This window comes from Mustela putorius, unplaced genomic scaffold, assembly GCF_011764305.1.
Source record: "Mustela putorius furo isolate JIRA1106 unplaced genomic scaffold, ASM1176430v1.1 tig00000487_pilon_pilon_pilon, whole genome shotgun sequence".
Lineage (NCBI taxonomy): Eukaryota > Metazoa > Chordata > Mammalia > Carnivora > Mustelidae > Mustela > Mustela putorius.
Genome location: NW_025421399.1, coordinates 3,363,355 through 3,377,062, shown reverse-complemented (window position 1 = coordinate 3,377,062; position 13,708 = coordinate 3,363,355). Strand labels below are relative to the sequence as shown.

General features: G+C 54.6%; 1 protein-coding gene across 8 annotated transcripts; it reads right to left on the bottom strand.

Annotated features, from left to right (window-relative positions):
- Nucleotides 1-6,612: 6,612 nt before the first annotated feature.
- HEXIM2 (HEXIM P-TEFb complex subunit 2) lies at nucleotides 6,613-11,969 on the bottom strand. Of its 8 annotated transcripts, none has more exons than XM_045080810.1 (4): nucleotides 11,693-11,969; nucleotides 10,069-10,182; nucleotides 8,385-8,463; nucleotides 6,613-7,637 (listed from the first exon to the last, which is right to left on the bottom strand). In XM_045080810.1, the coding sequence occupies exons 3-4, from the start codon at nucleotides 8,385-8,387 to the stop codon at nucleotides 6,843-6,845; spliced, it is 798 nt and encodes a 265-aa protein (XP_044936745.1). In that variant the 5' UTR covers nucleotides 8,388-8,463; nucleotides 10,069-10,182; nucleotides 11,693-11,969; the 3' UTR covers nucleotides 6,613-6,842. The 8 variants fall into 8 exon arrangements, 5 of the variants coding, with proteins under 5 accessions (XP_044936745.1, XP_044936743.1, XP_012901468.1 ...); XM_045080808.1 differs by lacking the exon at nucleotides 11,693-11,969 and adding an exon at nucleotides 10,902-11,152 and having other exon boundaries at nucleotides 8,378-8,463; XM_013046014.2 differs by lacking the exon at nucleotides 11,693-11,969 and adding an exon at nucleotides 10,902-11,152.
- Between the last annotated feature and the right edge of the window lie 1,739 nt (nucleotides 11,970-13,708).

Genomic DNA, 13,708 nt, shown 5'->3' with positions numbered 1-13,708 from the left:
TAGGTGACTCTTAATCTTACAAAACAAACTGAGGGTTGCTGGGGGGAGGGGGGTTAGGGGAAGGGGGGATGGGTTTGTGGACATTGGGGAGGGTGTGTGCTTTGGTGAGTGCTGATTCACAGACCTGTACCCCTGGGGATAAAAATTCATGTTTATAAAAAATAAAAAATTTAAAAAATAAAAAGAAAAAGAAAATGAGTTGGAGAACTAGTAGAATGGAAAACTCACAAATGGACATGTGAAAGTAGTTTATGATTAATGTGGCATTTCAAATGGTAGTGAAAAAAATTTTTCGAGGGTGTTAGGACCACACTTGTGTAGACATTTGTGGGGGAAGGGGCAAGGCCCCCAGCACCTGGAGCCTAGGGGAGGGGGGAGGAGAGGCAGCTGAGGAGTGCTGCCCAGGGAGGTCAGGAAGCTAGAGTTGCTCAGGGGGCACTGCGAGTGGGATGAGTCCCAGGAGACATCCCGGGAGATGCCTGTGGCTACAGATACAGCTGATGGGAATTACAAGAGAGGACAGTTGGGCTAGGGGCCCAGAGGAAAAGGATCTTCCTTTTCAAAGGCCCAAGGCTGGGATTGAGAAGCAAAGGAAGGGGGGCGTCTAGGCAGGACAGTGGGGCCTGAAGACCCAGTGGGAAGAGAGGGAGCAGGCCAGACCAGCAGCCACGGGGCTCGGTTTCAGGCACAAAGGTGCGGACCTGTGACCAGATCCTCACGCTGTGGTATAGGAGTCTGAGCGTCTGATAGGGTGTGTGTGGACAGAAGGTGAGCCCAAGGGATGGGGAAGGAAGGCAGAAGGGTAAAATCCAGGGGAATTATGAGCCCATGGAGACCCCTTTCCCTTCCTTTCCTCTGGAATGACAGGCTGTGGCAGAGGCCCGCTCTGGATGCCCCACGTGGCTCATAATGTGTCCCTCATGACTTAGTCTTTCTCGAACCTTCCTCTCAGAGCCCCTGCAGTAAGGACAAAGCAGGACAGGGCACCCATGCCAGTCATCATGAGGGCTGATCTGGGCAGCCCATCTTGGATGGGGTCCAGAGAGGATCTCTGGGGCAGGTGGGCTCTGGAATGTCCGCACCCACAGGCAGCCAGGACACTGCAGCCAACTGGGAACCAGCTGTTTACCCTGTCCCACCGCCAGGCAAGGCCTGTGCAGTCCCCTCCCTTCCCTGGGTCCACAAAGGCCTTTCTGTTTTGGGTCAGCCGTGGAGACATGAGTGAACTGAGTCCCAGGTGAAGGCAGCAATGGTATCTTATCTTGGGGAGAGGAAAGCCATGCTTCCCACTCCCACCTGCCCTAAGGGCTCAAGGTCCAGGCAGCCCCCTCTTAGCTCCCCCAACAAAAACTGTCATGGTAAGCAAGCCAGAAGAGAAGGCAAGATGGAAATGATCTCCAAAAGATAAGGGAAGGGGGTGGCCAGAGGAACTCCCAAGAACCATCTTGGAATGGAGCTATTCCCTTCTTGATTACACAATACCCTACAAGTAGTAAACGTTTATGGCCACTTCTATCTGAGAGCATTCCTACACTACTGGTACTTTGCTAAACCTTAACTTGCTTTATCTTTTAGGAAGACAGGAGAACACAGCAGTCAATGGCTCGAACACGGTCAGGCAGGACTGGCTGTGAGCTTCTCAACCTCTCCGAGCCAAAGATGCCTCATCTCATGCATCTGACCCCAAACCGCCCAGTATGAATCACACTGTGCCCCAGACCCACTGGCACTGCCTGGACCCAGCAGGGAGGAGCCAAGAGGATCATGGAGGTGTTCCGTTTTTCAGGCCAGGCAGCTACTCCCAGATACAAGCCCCCTGGCCATGGATAGGCCCTGGAGGGCCAGGATCCTTGACTGGCCTGAAGCATTGCAGCCACCCATCCCCACTATGCCCTTGAACAAAGGAAAGGAGGCCCCCGAGTTAAAAGCAGAACTGGGTTGGATCACAGGTCTGAGCCTCCCGATACAGTGCTCCCTCTACAACATGTCCTCAGGTCCTCTCAGGTCATTTCAAATCCAAGCCCCAGGAGACCAGTCTTTCCCTCTTGGCTTTACCACCAGCATATCCAGAGTAAGTAAGCCCAGAGAAAGAGAAGGCATATTGGTGGTGCCCAGGCTAGAGAAAGGTGGGAGCAGGGAGTAACTAACCGCTTCATGGGGGACAGGGGTTTCCTTTTAGGGTGATAAAGTCGGAACTAGAGAGAGGCAGCAGGTGCACACGTTGTGAACGCACTAAATGCCACTGAATCGTTCACTTTAAAACGGTTAGTTTTCTATTATGTGACTTTTACCTCGATTACAAATAAAGGTACCCAGGGGCCCCTGGGTGGCTCAGTGGGCTAAAGCCTCTGCCTTCGGCTCAGGTCATGATCCCAGGGTCCTGGGATGGAGGCCAGCATCGGGCTCCCTGCTCAACAGGGAGTCTGTTTCTCCCTCACACTCTCCCCCTGTGCTCCCTCTCTCTCTCTCAAATAAATAAATAAGATCTTTGAAAAAATAAAATAAAAAGAAATAAGGGACTCTGGAGCTAAGAGATTAAAGGAGGAAGAGAGCAAGTGCCAAAGGGGGGGAGGGAGGTGAAGAAGGGCTGAGGTGTGGGGGGGACATTGCAGGAACAGGGTGGCTTGAGGTGGGGAACAGTAAGAGGGAAGGTGGTCTAGACAATGCAGCCGGTTGAAGCGGCAGAGTTTGAGCCTTGGACTTGGGAAGCCAACTGCCTGTAGGGGAAAGGGAAGAACCTGGGAGGGAGGCAGACAGGCACTAACAGACCTCAAGCTGTTTGCTTCCTCTGAGTGTGGACTGCAAGCTCCAGGGTGGGTGTGGGCAGGGACCTCATCATTTTGGCTGTTTCTAATGTTCAGAGCAGTTTCGTCACAGGTAGATGGTTCTTTTAAAAACGCTGGTGCCAAGGGAATGATATCAAACACATTAAGCACCAGGAAGATTATCTGCCGCCCACACCAGAGAAGTGGGGATGGCACTGGGCTGAGTGTGTGTGTCACTCAGGGCGGCAGGGGGGCTGCCCGACTTCCCAGGGCCCAGAGGGCCTGCCCAGAGTCCCGAGGGGGCAGCACCTTCCCAGGGTCCAGAGTCCAGAGGGGGCAGCACCCACCCGGGCCTGAGGTGGGGGAAAGGATTGGGTGAGGACCATGGGCTCCTTTGTCAGACCCAGGAAGGATAGTGGGGGCAGCTACAGGAAGTGGGGGGGGTGAGGAGTTCCCTCCGGAATCTCTCCCCCCACTTCCCTCCCCTGCGCTTGCACAGCTCCTGCACATGCTCAGTGTGCCCACGAATTGGGTTGGCTGGGGGAGGGCATCGGCTGGCACCCCCACTTAAAGGGCCAGTGCCATCCTGGCTTACACCCAGCAGGAGCAGTGGGAACTGGCCCCCCTCTTCCCGCACCCTGATCACTTCACCTCAGAACCCCCTCTTCACTTCCTGCAGACGCCTCCTGCCCCCTCTCTGGACACAGGAGTTTCCACCTGAGCTGGAAGGAGTCCCTGATGGGGAAGAGAGGAGGAGGTGGGCAAGGGTACGCAGAGGTGGTGGGAAGCTTCGCTCCCGTGGAATGTATCTGCCTCTGTGGGCTTCCCTCTCCTGGCCCAGGTGACCAAGGAGATCCTGGAAAGCAAATGGGCATGAGGGAGGCAGACACTGAACATTTGTTCTAGAAAGGCCTGGAGAGGGAATGGGAATGTGTCTAAGCCCCAATTTCCCCAGCTGAGGAGGTTTGTCTGTTGTGGCAGAGGTGGGGTGTGGGCCGGGGAGGGTGGGGTGTTGCTGTAAAGTTGGAGCTTCTGTCACTGCTGTCGGGTAGAGAGAAGCGCAGGCCTCAGGACCAGGCAGCCAGAGAAGGGAAAAGGTGAGAGAAGCAAGAGGGGCCCACACTTGGCCACCACCTGCGGCAGAGCCACCCCCCAACCCCGGTGCTGCTCAGCCCTGGGGCTCCTGGGCACTGAGGTCAGGGAACCAGATCTGGGGAGGAGGGGCCACTGAGTCTCCTTCACCGACCCCTCTCAGTAAAGACACTTTCCTTGCTCACACTCTTTTTTCTTTTCTTGCCCCAGCCTTGGGAATATTAACCCAGCCTGAGAGAGAGAGAGAGAGAGAGAGAGAGAGAGAGTGCGCGAGTCAGTCTCAGTCTCTCTCTCTCTCTCTCTCGGGGGTGGGGCGGACCAGCAGGAGCGTTGCCATCTCCAGGCTCCTCGGCTTCTGAGCCAAGAAGGGCGGATCTCCTCACCTGTCCCGCCCAGCAGCTCTTGCCTACTCAGGGACGCGCTGGCCCAAGCCGCCTCCAGGCCACACCCCCAGCACCTCTCCCTCCCGTCACACCCCTCCCCCAACCCTCCTGCAGCCCCCTCTGCAATCTCCTCACTCCTCCTCATCACAGCACACCACCGGGTAAACAACCTTGTCCAACCAGGCCCAACCTCTGCCTCTGGGCTCCCAGGCTCCTCACTGAGGAATGCGGCAGCTAGGAGGCTGCCTGGGGCTGCCAGGGCCTTGGGGGGCGGGGTGGGGGGGCGGCCTTCGGATCCCCAGCTGGCACCCCAAGGAGGAGGGCAGGCTAGGACTTCAGAAAGCCTCTCCCACCTGCTCTGCACCTTGGATTTCCCATCTGCAAAGTGGGGACAGTCGTTCTTCTGGTCTTTCCTGAGCTGCTTGGGGATCAAAGAGAGGGGGGCTAAAATCTACAGCAGAACCCCATCCCTACCCCACCCCACCCCCACCAGGGACAGGAGATTCTGCTCTTTTCTTGAAAACTGTCCCTTCCTAGAATCAGTTCTCGCCTCGCTTCCCTAGCTGAAGGCGCTGGCAAGGCCTGGGTGTGGCAGGGCAGAAATGAAAGTTGTCCAGACAACACACAAGGTTCGTCAACATTTCCATCTCAGCAGCTCAGAGGCCGGAGCCCTTCTCTTGCCCAATGTGGCCTGTCAAGATGAGCCTTCCTGGAATGGAAGCTAGGTTGGGCTGGCCAGGTCTCCACCCCTCCCCGCACATGGGGTGTGTGGCTGAGGGACACAGGCTCATGGGTGAGTTGGCTAACTTCCCTCTCCACCACCCCAGCCTGAACTCGGCAACCAATATGGACGCAGGCACAGTGATGGAAGTGACACGGGTGTCTGGGGAAGGGTGGTCTGCGGGGGCGGGATGGGTGGGGGGTGGTGGTGGTGCTGGATGAGCTCATTTCAAAGCCCAGTACTACCTGGCACGTGGCTGGGACCTGCATTGTCCCAGCTAACTCAGCTGTCGATCTCGCAGACAGGTGAGGGGCTCCCCTCGGAGAGAAAGAGGGAATGAGGGAAGGGACCACACAGGTGACTAAGCTAAGAGAAGCAGGAGGCACAGAGCGGAAGTGAGCAGTGGGAAAGCCAGGCCACCAGCTCTGCTAACTCCAGCCGGCCCAGGGCTTTTTTTCCATTAGGAGAAAACCTCCCTTGGGGCACCTGGGTGGCTTAGCTGGCCAAGGGTCCCACCCTTGATTTCGGCTCAGGTCACGGTCTCAGGGTCGTGGGAGCCAACCCTGCATCTAGGTCCCCACTCAGAGAGGAGTGTACTTAGTCCTCTCCCTCTGCCCCTCCTACTTATGCATGTGTGTGCATTCTCTCTCTCAAATCAATAAAATCTTTTTTTTTAAGATTTTTATTTATTTATTTGACAAGCAGAGATCACAAGTAGGCAGAGAAGCAGGCAGAGAGAGAGGAGGAAGCAGGCTCCCCGCTGAGCAGAGAGCCCGATGTGGGGCTCTATCCCAGGACCCTGGGATCATGAGCTGAGCCGAAGGCAGAGGCTTTAACCCACTGAGCCACCCAGGCGCCCCAATAAAATCCTTTTTTTTTAAAGATTTTATTTATTTATTTATTTGAGAAGCAGAGATCACAAGTAGGCAGAGAAGCAGGCAGAGAGAGAGAAGCGAAAGTAGGCTCAGAGAGCGTGATGATGCAGGGCTCGATCCCAGGATCCTCGGATCATGACCTGAGCCTAAGGCAAAGGCTTAACCCACTGAGCCACCCAGGCACCCCTCAAATCAATAAAATCTTAAAAAAAAAAAAAGGAGAAAACGTCCCTTGAGGGCATACTTGTAAGTGCCCTTCCAGGAGGTAAGGGGGCAAAAGTAATGATGAACATCTTGCCCAGCCACTGGCTTCGAGGTATGGGGCCAGGAGGCTGCCAAGGACAAGGAGACGCAAGCTATCCGGCTTGGCCCTCCACGCTATGGGGAGGACAGGGAGAATGCAGGGAGCCTGGGAACAAAGCCTGCCCGAAGCCCTCCTAAGTCCCAGCCCTGTCCCCTCCAGGGACACCCGCAGCTCCTCACAGCAATCTGGCATCTTAAGTCAAGTTCTGGCCCAACCCGGTGGTTCCTGAGCGCCCCCCCTCCCCTTGCTTCATCCTCTGTAATACCTTCAGAGCAGCCTGATTGTTCCCGGACACACAGAGCAGAATTCAGGCATCCTGGAGGTCTCGGTGGTTCCCAAGTACAGAGGTGTGCTGGCCTCCCAGGCTTGGGGAAAGGCAGGGATTGGGACCACAGGCCCAAACCTCTCTAGGACACAGTATGCTCTAATTCTCAGAGCAGCCCCAGTGAAATCAATCCTAGCCACTCCTATCTGGGCTCGTGAAAATCCTTTAATTTCTTTTTGAAAAATAAGAAGACATCAAAGACCAAATTACAGAAATGACCAGGTGGAAGGCTGAACATACTTTCGCTGTTCTCAGGGGCCACAGAGGGGCCGGAAGTGGTTTTCATCTGTCACCTGCCTCCCGGAGCCCCAGCTGGCCCCAGCGTGTACTGAAACGGGACCTGATCCTGGCGCGGGGGTGGGGGGGATGTCCCCCCACTAGGTGCCTGGCTCCCCACCGGGGCCGCCGCCCTCTCGGTTCCACCTGGCGTTCTCCTGCCGCAGCCGCTGGTTCTCTGTCCGGAGCCTCTGGACCTCGGCAGCCAGCTCCTCCACCTGGCGGCAGGGCTGCCGGCCGGAGCACCCCTGCAGCTGCTGCAGCCTCCGGGTCTCCTCCTCGGCCTGAGACAGCCGCCTCTCCAGATCTAGGTAGTCTCGAACCAGCTCCTGCTTGCTGCGACCCTGCAGGCTCTCCGTGTGGTAGCGCTCATAGGCCTCGGAGAAATCCCTCTGCTGGAACTCGCCGTGAGCGCGGCCCCGGCCGTCGCCTTCCCCGGCCTCACTCTCCCCGCTGGAGCCTGGGTGGGAGGCCCCGTGGGGCACCTCCAAGTCTGGCTCCTCAGGGTCGCGGTCGTTCATCAGAAACTGGGTGGTGTTGTAGGGCGCCACGGGCTGGCCTTTGGCAAACATCTCCTCACGCACCCGGGAGGCCCTCTGGCTCTGCCTCTCATCCCGCTGCTGCTTCTCAGCCCAGCTCAACTCCAGGTAGGGCCGCCAGTGGCGTTTGCGCTTGGAAGGCCTCCGGCGGTGCTTCTTCCGGCCCAGCACGGCTTCCACTGAGCTGCCCCCGGGGTTCTGGGTCCGGGAGCCCCTGCTGATCCAGCCCAGGCCACTGCCAGCCCCGGTGGGATCTTCCTCCTCTGAGTGGCTCTCTATCCGGGGCGTCAGGGGCAGGGCACTACCAGGGTCATGAGGCTCAGGGGGTGTTGGGGGGCTCCCAGGAGCACCAGCGGTCTAAACAGAGAGGACAAGGAAGAGCGAATCACAGACAACCTGTCCCTGGCGCCGGAAGCCTTCCGCAACCACCCGGCCTGAAACTGACCTTCCCACAGTTGAAGTGGGATCCCTCTCTAGCCTCTTGCCCTCTGCAACTCTTTGTTGGTTTATGGGCTCCTGTCTCCCCCCCGCCCCTCACCCAACCCTCCTCAAGGGAACTCATGAAAAGAGTGGGCATTCTGCCTGTGTGCCTCACTCCGGAATGGCAGTGCCTCTAACAGCAGCCGTACGGGGCCTCACAGAGGAGGCCTACCATAAATACGGTGGGGATGAAGACAGAGAAGGAGGAGACAGGATGGGCAGCGGCTCCTGCTGCACTTGCTTGATGAGCCCTCTTTCTAGAAAGACTGTCTTTCCAACGGACTTGGTTTTGTGGGTAAGCAACCTCAGGGCCCCTCACCCCCCATTCCACTTGGAAAGGCCCTGTGCTTTGCTTTATGCTCTGCTTTAAGTTCTTGTCTTGAACTTCTTAACAGTTTTTGAGTAAAGAACACTTTACACTGAGCCCGACAAATTACGTCACCGATCTTGCTTCGAGCTATGTGCATGGCTGACTCTTCAGGGCTTGGTGCCAAGGTCACCTTTTCAGAGGGCCACGCCCCCCCCCCCAACCACCCTATCTAAAGATCCCATCTCCCCTTCCCAGGGACACTGCCGTGTGACCCAGTTAACATCCCACATAGCATCTACCACAATACCATTTACCATCTGTCTTCTTCCTATAAGAATGTGTCTTGTCTGTCCAGTCCACCACTGTGTCCCTCTGCATGGCCCAAGGTGAGAGCTCGATGAACAGGTTAAGGACATAAAGCTCATAAGAGAGGGAGATTCAAAAGACACCGGACAGAAAAAAAAAAAAAAAAAAAAAAGACACTGGGACACCAGACACTCCTTTCCGTTGGTCTAGGGTCAAGAAGATGGAATGTATTTTTTCCAAGCAGAAGCTGGTATCAGTTCTTGAAATAGGCAGCAGGAAAGAGGCCCTCGATAGGGAGAGGAAGGGTGAACCTCCAGTCTGCAGCAGAGAGCATTCTAGAACTTATCTAGGAGGTGGAAAGGATTCTCTCAAGACAGTGTGTGTGTGCAAAGCATCTGTTTATCTCCGTCGTGGTAAGGGTGGGAGCACTAGGGGTGGGGGATGGGGAATGAATTGCTCTCTGTCTGTGGTTTGGGAATTCTAATAATAACCGCTACCATTGGCATGCTGATTTACGATGCACACCACGGGTTAGACACACCCGAGCACAGGTCCAGACACTGTGGGGGGGGGGGAGGGTGCAGCCCTGTAGGAGCTGGAGGGGTGTTGTGTGTGTTTGGGAGGCCCTGAGGTTCTCGTCTTCATCTGGGATGGGGTATGTCAGAGTGTGTGAGGCGTTGGTGTGTATGTTGTCTGTGTTGTACTATTACTTCACCTACAGGGAGATCGTCAATTGGGAACAGTCCTTGGCTCCACCAGTGTCTTGAGCCAAGCAAGACAGAGCTTTTGGCCCACACCAGAAGGGGCAAGGCCCCTGGCAGTGCCAAGACAAGGTGGCTTGTGTGTGCACAATCATTCACCTACCCCCAGCCCTCAGCACGTGTCACCTAATGATCCTTCCCCTTACCCAAACCACCCCTGCCCCTCAGCCCCAAGTGCCACCTCCCTCCTGAAGGCTTGTCCCTTCATCGCCATTCCCACTACTGCAGATAAACTATGTGATCTGGGTGAGTCACCTGCCCTCTCTGAACCTCTAACCCCAACATGTCATGAACTCCAAGTTAAACAACTCCAGAAAACACTGGAAGGGGCTACATAAGGTGGGTTAGAGGAGCTGAGTCCCCTCCTCACATACGGGGACTTGTAAACTCTGGGAGAATAGGCAGAGTGGGGAGCAGGAAGAGAGCATGGGCAGAGGTGGTCTGGGTTGCTTTTGCCAGATCAGAGGGTGACCATTCCCGATACAACTCGCCTGTCACTGTCTCCTGGATGCTCTGTGAATCCCAACCCCCACCCTAAATTATGAACCAACCACTCAAACTCTTTTCCTCCTGCGTCAGACTTGGTTCTCTGCCTTAACAAAATACAAGGCAGGGTTCCCGTGTCAGAAGGCCCTAAGTTTAAACCGTGGATCTTTTGTTCGTTGGCTGCATGAATCTAGAAAAAGGTATTTCAGCTCTGTTAACCTTAGCTTCTTTGAAATGGATACAGTAATTCCTATCTTGAAGGGTTGCTAAGGATTTCATGAGACCGCACAGATTTGGCATCCTGGCATACTGCCAGCACACAGTAGGAACTCAGTTAGAAATACTGGTTTTCCAGATTGGCCAACACATCTGAGACAAGTGACCAGGATCCCAGTGGGCAGGATCCACGTCAGGGCACTCAGGCGGTTGGGAAGGTGGGGCTTACCTTGGCCTCCTCCAGGGCGGCTGTTGACTCTGTGTTACAGTTGGTCTGGCTCGGAGTAGACACCTTCTTCTGCTCCCAATCTTTCAGCAGATGCTTCTAACTAATGACACCAGCCTTAAATAACAGAAAGCTAAGTCTTAAAGGAGAATTTTCAGGAAGGCTGGCTGCTCAGGAATTTTCACCAAGGCAGAAGCGGCCATTTTGTAGCACCAGACCCGCACAACTTCATTATGAAATGCAGGCCCTCAGGCCTCCACTCCAGGGATTTTCACACCTCTAGCCAGCAAGGGGCCATCCTCCCAGTCCTGTCCCTCAGGCCCCAGGCCAGGGCTTACATCCTAGGCTGTTATTCCGGAAGTCACTGAGACTCAAACTGGCAGTTAGGACGCTAGTCCTGAGCTTTGCTCCCCCAGCAACCAAAAGGGTAAGGGGAGGCAAAGATACAGCAATGACCTGCAGAGGCTGGTAGTGGAGGGCGGTCAGTGGCTGGAACAAGAAAATATGTAGCAGGCTTTACAAGGGGTTCTTTCCTCACTGCCTCCAGAGGTCGCAATCCTGACAGCACCCCGCCCACCCCCCTTAGGCTGGGGCTCTCCAAGCCAGCACCTCGAGAAACACAGACGTGGTCTGGGCCGGGCCGGGGGCTGAAGCCTTATCATCTCCTGGGCCTGGCCTGTCTCCCCCTCCTTCCTCTCAGGACGGGAAACAGAGGAAAGGGGAAGAAGTCTTCACACTACATGCGGCTGGAAGGGAAGCCCAACTGGAATAAGGATGGACTCCTTGGATGAGGGAAAGTGGTCCGAGAAAGGAGATTTTGCAAAGGCGGAACTGACCTATTTGCTGCCAAGGACTATGCACACGACTATCTATATCTGTGTGTCTTTCTGTGCGACCGACGGCCTGTCGGTGCAGCTCCCAATGCCTCAGCCCTACTTCTTGCTGCAGTTGCAGCAGCTCTGGTCAAGCCGCTCGGGGAAGAAGGCGGGGAGAGGGGGGGGAGACAGCCTGGCAGCGCGGCGCCTGCTGGGGATTGTAGTTCTTCTAGTTTGGGAAGCCGGATGAAGAGCCTGTCACGACCACAGTCCGATCGAGAACTACAAAACCCATCTGCTCTTGCGCGAGCAGCGTCCTGCGCTCACCGATGCCTTCTTTGATTGGTCAAATCGCCTGCCAATATTTTCACTTTCATCAACGATTAGCTGTGCGGAAGCACAACAAAACCCGCCTTCCGAGATCAATTAAAGAGTTCATTGATGGCGTTAATCTTTACGGGGCAGAAAATAGATCCGGCTGAGAGGGGCGGGGCTGTGGGTGCGGAGGGATCCTCGGCCTAGAGGAAGGCGACGAGAAGGATCGGTGGCCGCCGCCGCCATTTTGGGCTGGGAGGAGGCAGCGGAGGGACTCGCTGCGCAGTGAGAGCACCCCATGGGGGGTGGTCCGGGCGCGGGGAGAGGCCGGGCCAAGTGCGCTGCTTGAAGTGGTGGCGCCGGGTGACGGCGGGGAGTGGGACCGGGGACCGGGGGTGGGTGAAGGTTGGAGTCTTCCCGGCCGGGCCCTGCCCTCAAACCGTCCCGGCAGCCCCGCAGCCTCTCCTCGCACAGACGGCGGGGTTTTGGGCAATTACCGCGTATTCCCCGAGACCCCAGTTTGGGAGAGACCAGGTGAAACGACTCCCCTTTGCTCTTTACACGGGGGGCGCAGATCCTGAGGCCGAGCTTTGCCAACTTCTTTCCCCACCCCCATGCGGCCTGGGTATGGCGGCGGGGCCCAGTGTTGCGGGGTCTCCGCTTCGACGGGCGAGGTGGGGGCGACGCCAGATTCCAAAGAGTGTCGCCGCGGGGGAGGGCGGAGGGCCCAGCTCCGGCCCCGCGTCCTTCTGGCGTGGCAAACAGCAGGAGGCCCCGAGGGCAGAGAGCCGGGTGCGCCCCCCCCCCCCTTTCCCACATCCTCCCGTATACACCAGGGCCGTCCCGCGGCCCGGGCTTCGAGAAGGAACAGCCTCCTTCCTACAGTAGCAACCACTAATTCCCCCTGGAACTAGGTAGATAAGAGGCTCGTGGAAACCTTCAGAAGCCCAAAGCTTGGAAATCTCTGAGGGCTCTTGCCCTCAAGATTTCTTTCCAGCCCTGATTCTCGGAACGACCTGACCTGGCACGTCCCCAGCCCGTTTGGGAAACTCCAAAAATGTGCTGTTGACACTTCTCTTGAAAGTTTACACCAAAGAGGGGTTGAGTTTTTGCCCTTTACAGGGTGGGGGAGGGGGTGGCCACAAAATAACCGAGGGGTCGTGGCTCTGGGAATAAAAATGGAGTGGCCCATTTCGGATGCTTCAGGAACATCTGTGTGCGTTTTGAAATCTGAGCCATGACTTTTACCAAAACTTTTGGAGAAATGGCTGCTCTCCCTAGAGGAAAAAACGAACTAATTTTAACGTAATCTTTATAAGACTACAAATTCTTTCCAGTTTAAAGAACTTTTCTCCCACAAACTAAACAAAATGGGGAGACTTGGCCACCGGTGCATTGTTACTAGGGAACCTCTATTTTGAATTTCCAAGTAATTGAAAAATCACTTCTGTGGATCCCAGATGTTACCAAGATGGAAATTGCAGTTTTGAGCTACTTCATATTTATAGTGTTTCGGAGGTGAGGGAGACATGCTTTGAAAAAAAATAAACACTCAACCTTATATTAACAGCTGTAGCAGCTTAAGGATTGAAGTTTGATGTGAAATTATTTTCTTGAATTACAGATTAAACCATCTTGTTTTCTGCTCAAAATCTAACTTCAGAGAGCTTTACATACAGTTTAGGGATATCTTAATTATTTCATTGCTAAAATGTCAGTAAAATTACGCTCAGGTAGGCAGAGTGGACTGAGTAGTGAACTTTACCTTTGAGCGTACCTCGTGATGAATCTCATTGCCAGGCACACATGGTCACATTCCTGAGCCTTTGGCTTTATTAGCAAGAACCTTGAAAGGTTTTTGAGAACCGAAGCTGCCCTCCTCCTATTAATAATTTTTTTCAAGTTGTAAATGACAATTCCATAACCTTATGTATAGTCTCCCCCTACTTCAGATGGTCTCAGAAAAAGTCTTGCAACTGGATTGTGAAAATATGGTCACCATTGACTTGGTTTCTTTCTTTCTTTTCTTTTTTTTTTTTTTTTTGAGATTTTATTTATTTATTTGACAGAGATCACAAGTAGGCAGAGAGAGGAAGGGAAACAGGCTCTCTGCTGAGCAGACAGCCAGACACGGGGCTATATCCCAGGACCCTGGGATCATGACCTGAGCGGAAGGCAGAGGCTTTAACCCACTGAGCTACCCAGGTGCCCCTTGACTTGATTTCTTAATCCAAAACTTGAACCACAAGATGCAGTACACTTGATTCATACTGTAGGTTGACTTTTGGCTTATGTCATGTTAATTTTACACTTATTCAGATCAAGAGAAGATGAGTTAGGAGAAGCTGACATTAGCTTGGTGGGAGTTAAGTTAAACAGTATTAGGAGCTGAAAGGCGTTCTAAAGATTTGTGGTTCTTCTGTTTAATGGAGGAGGATCCCAGACTCTTGTGAAGTAATGTAGTTAAACCTTTGGATGCTACTAGGTGAATACCGTGCCAGATGCAGAAATGT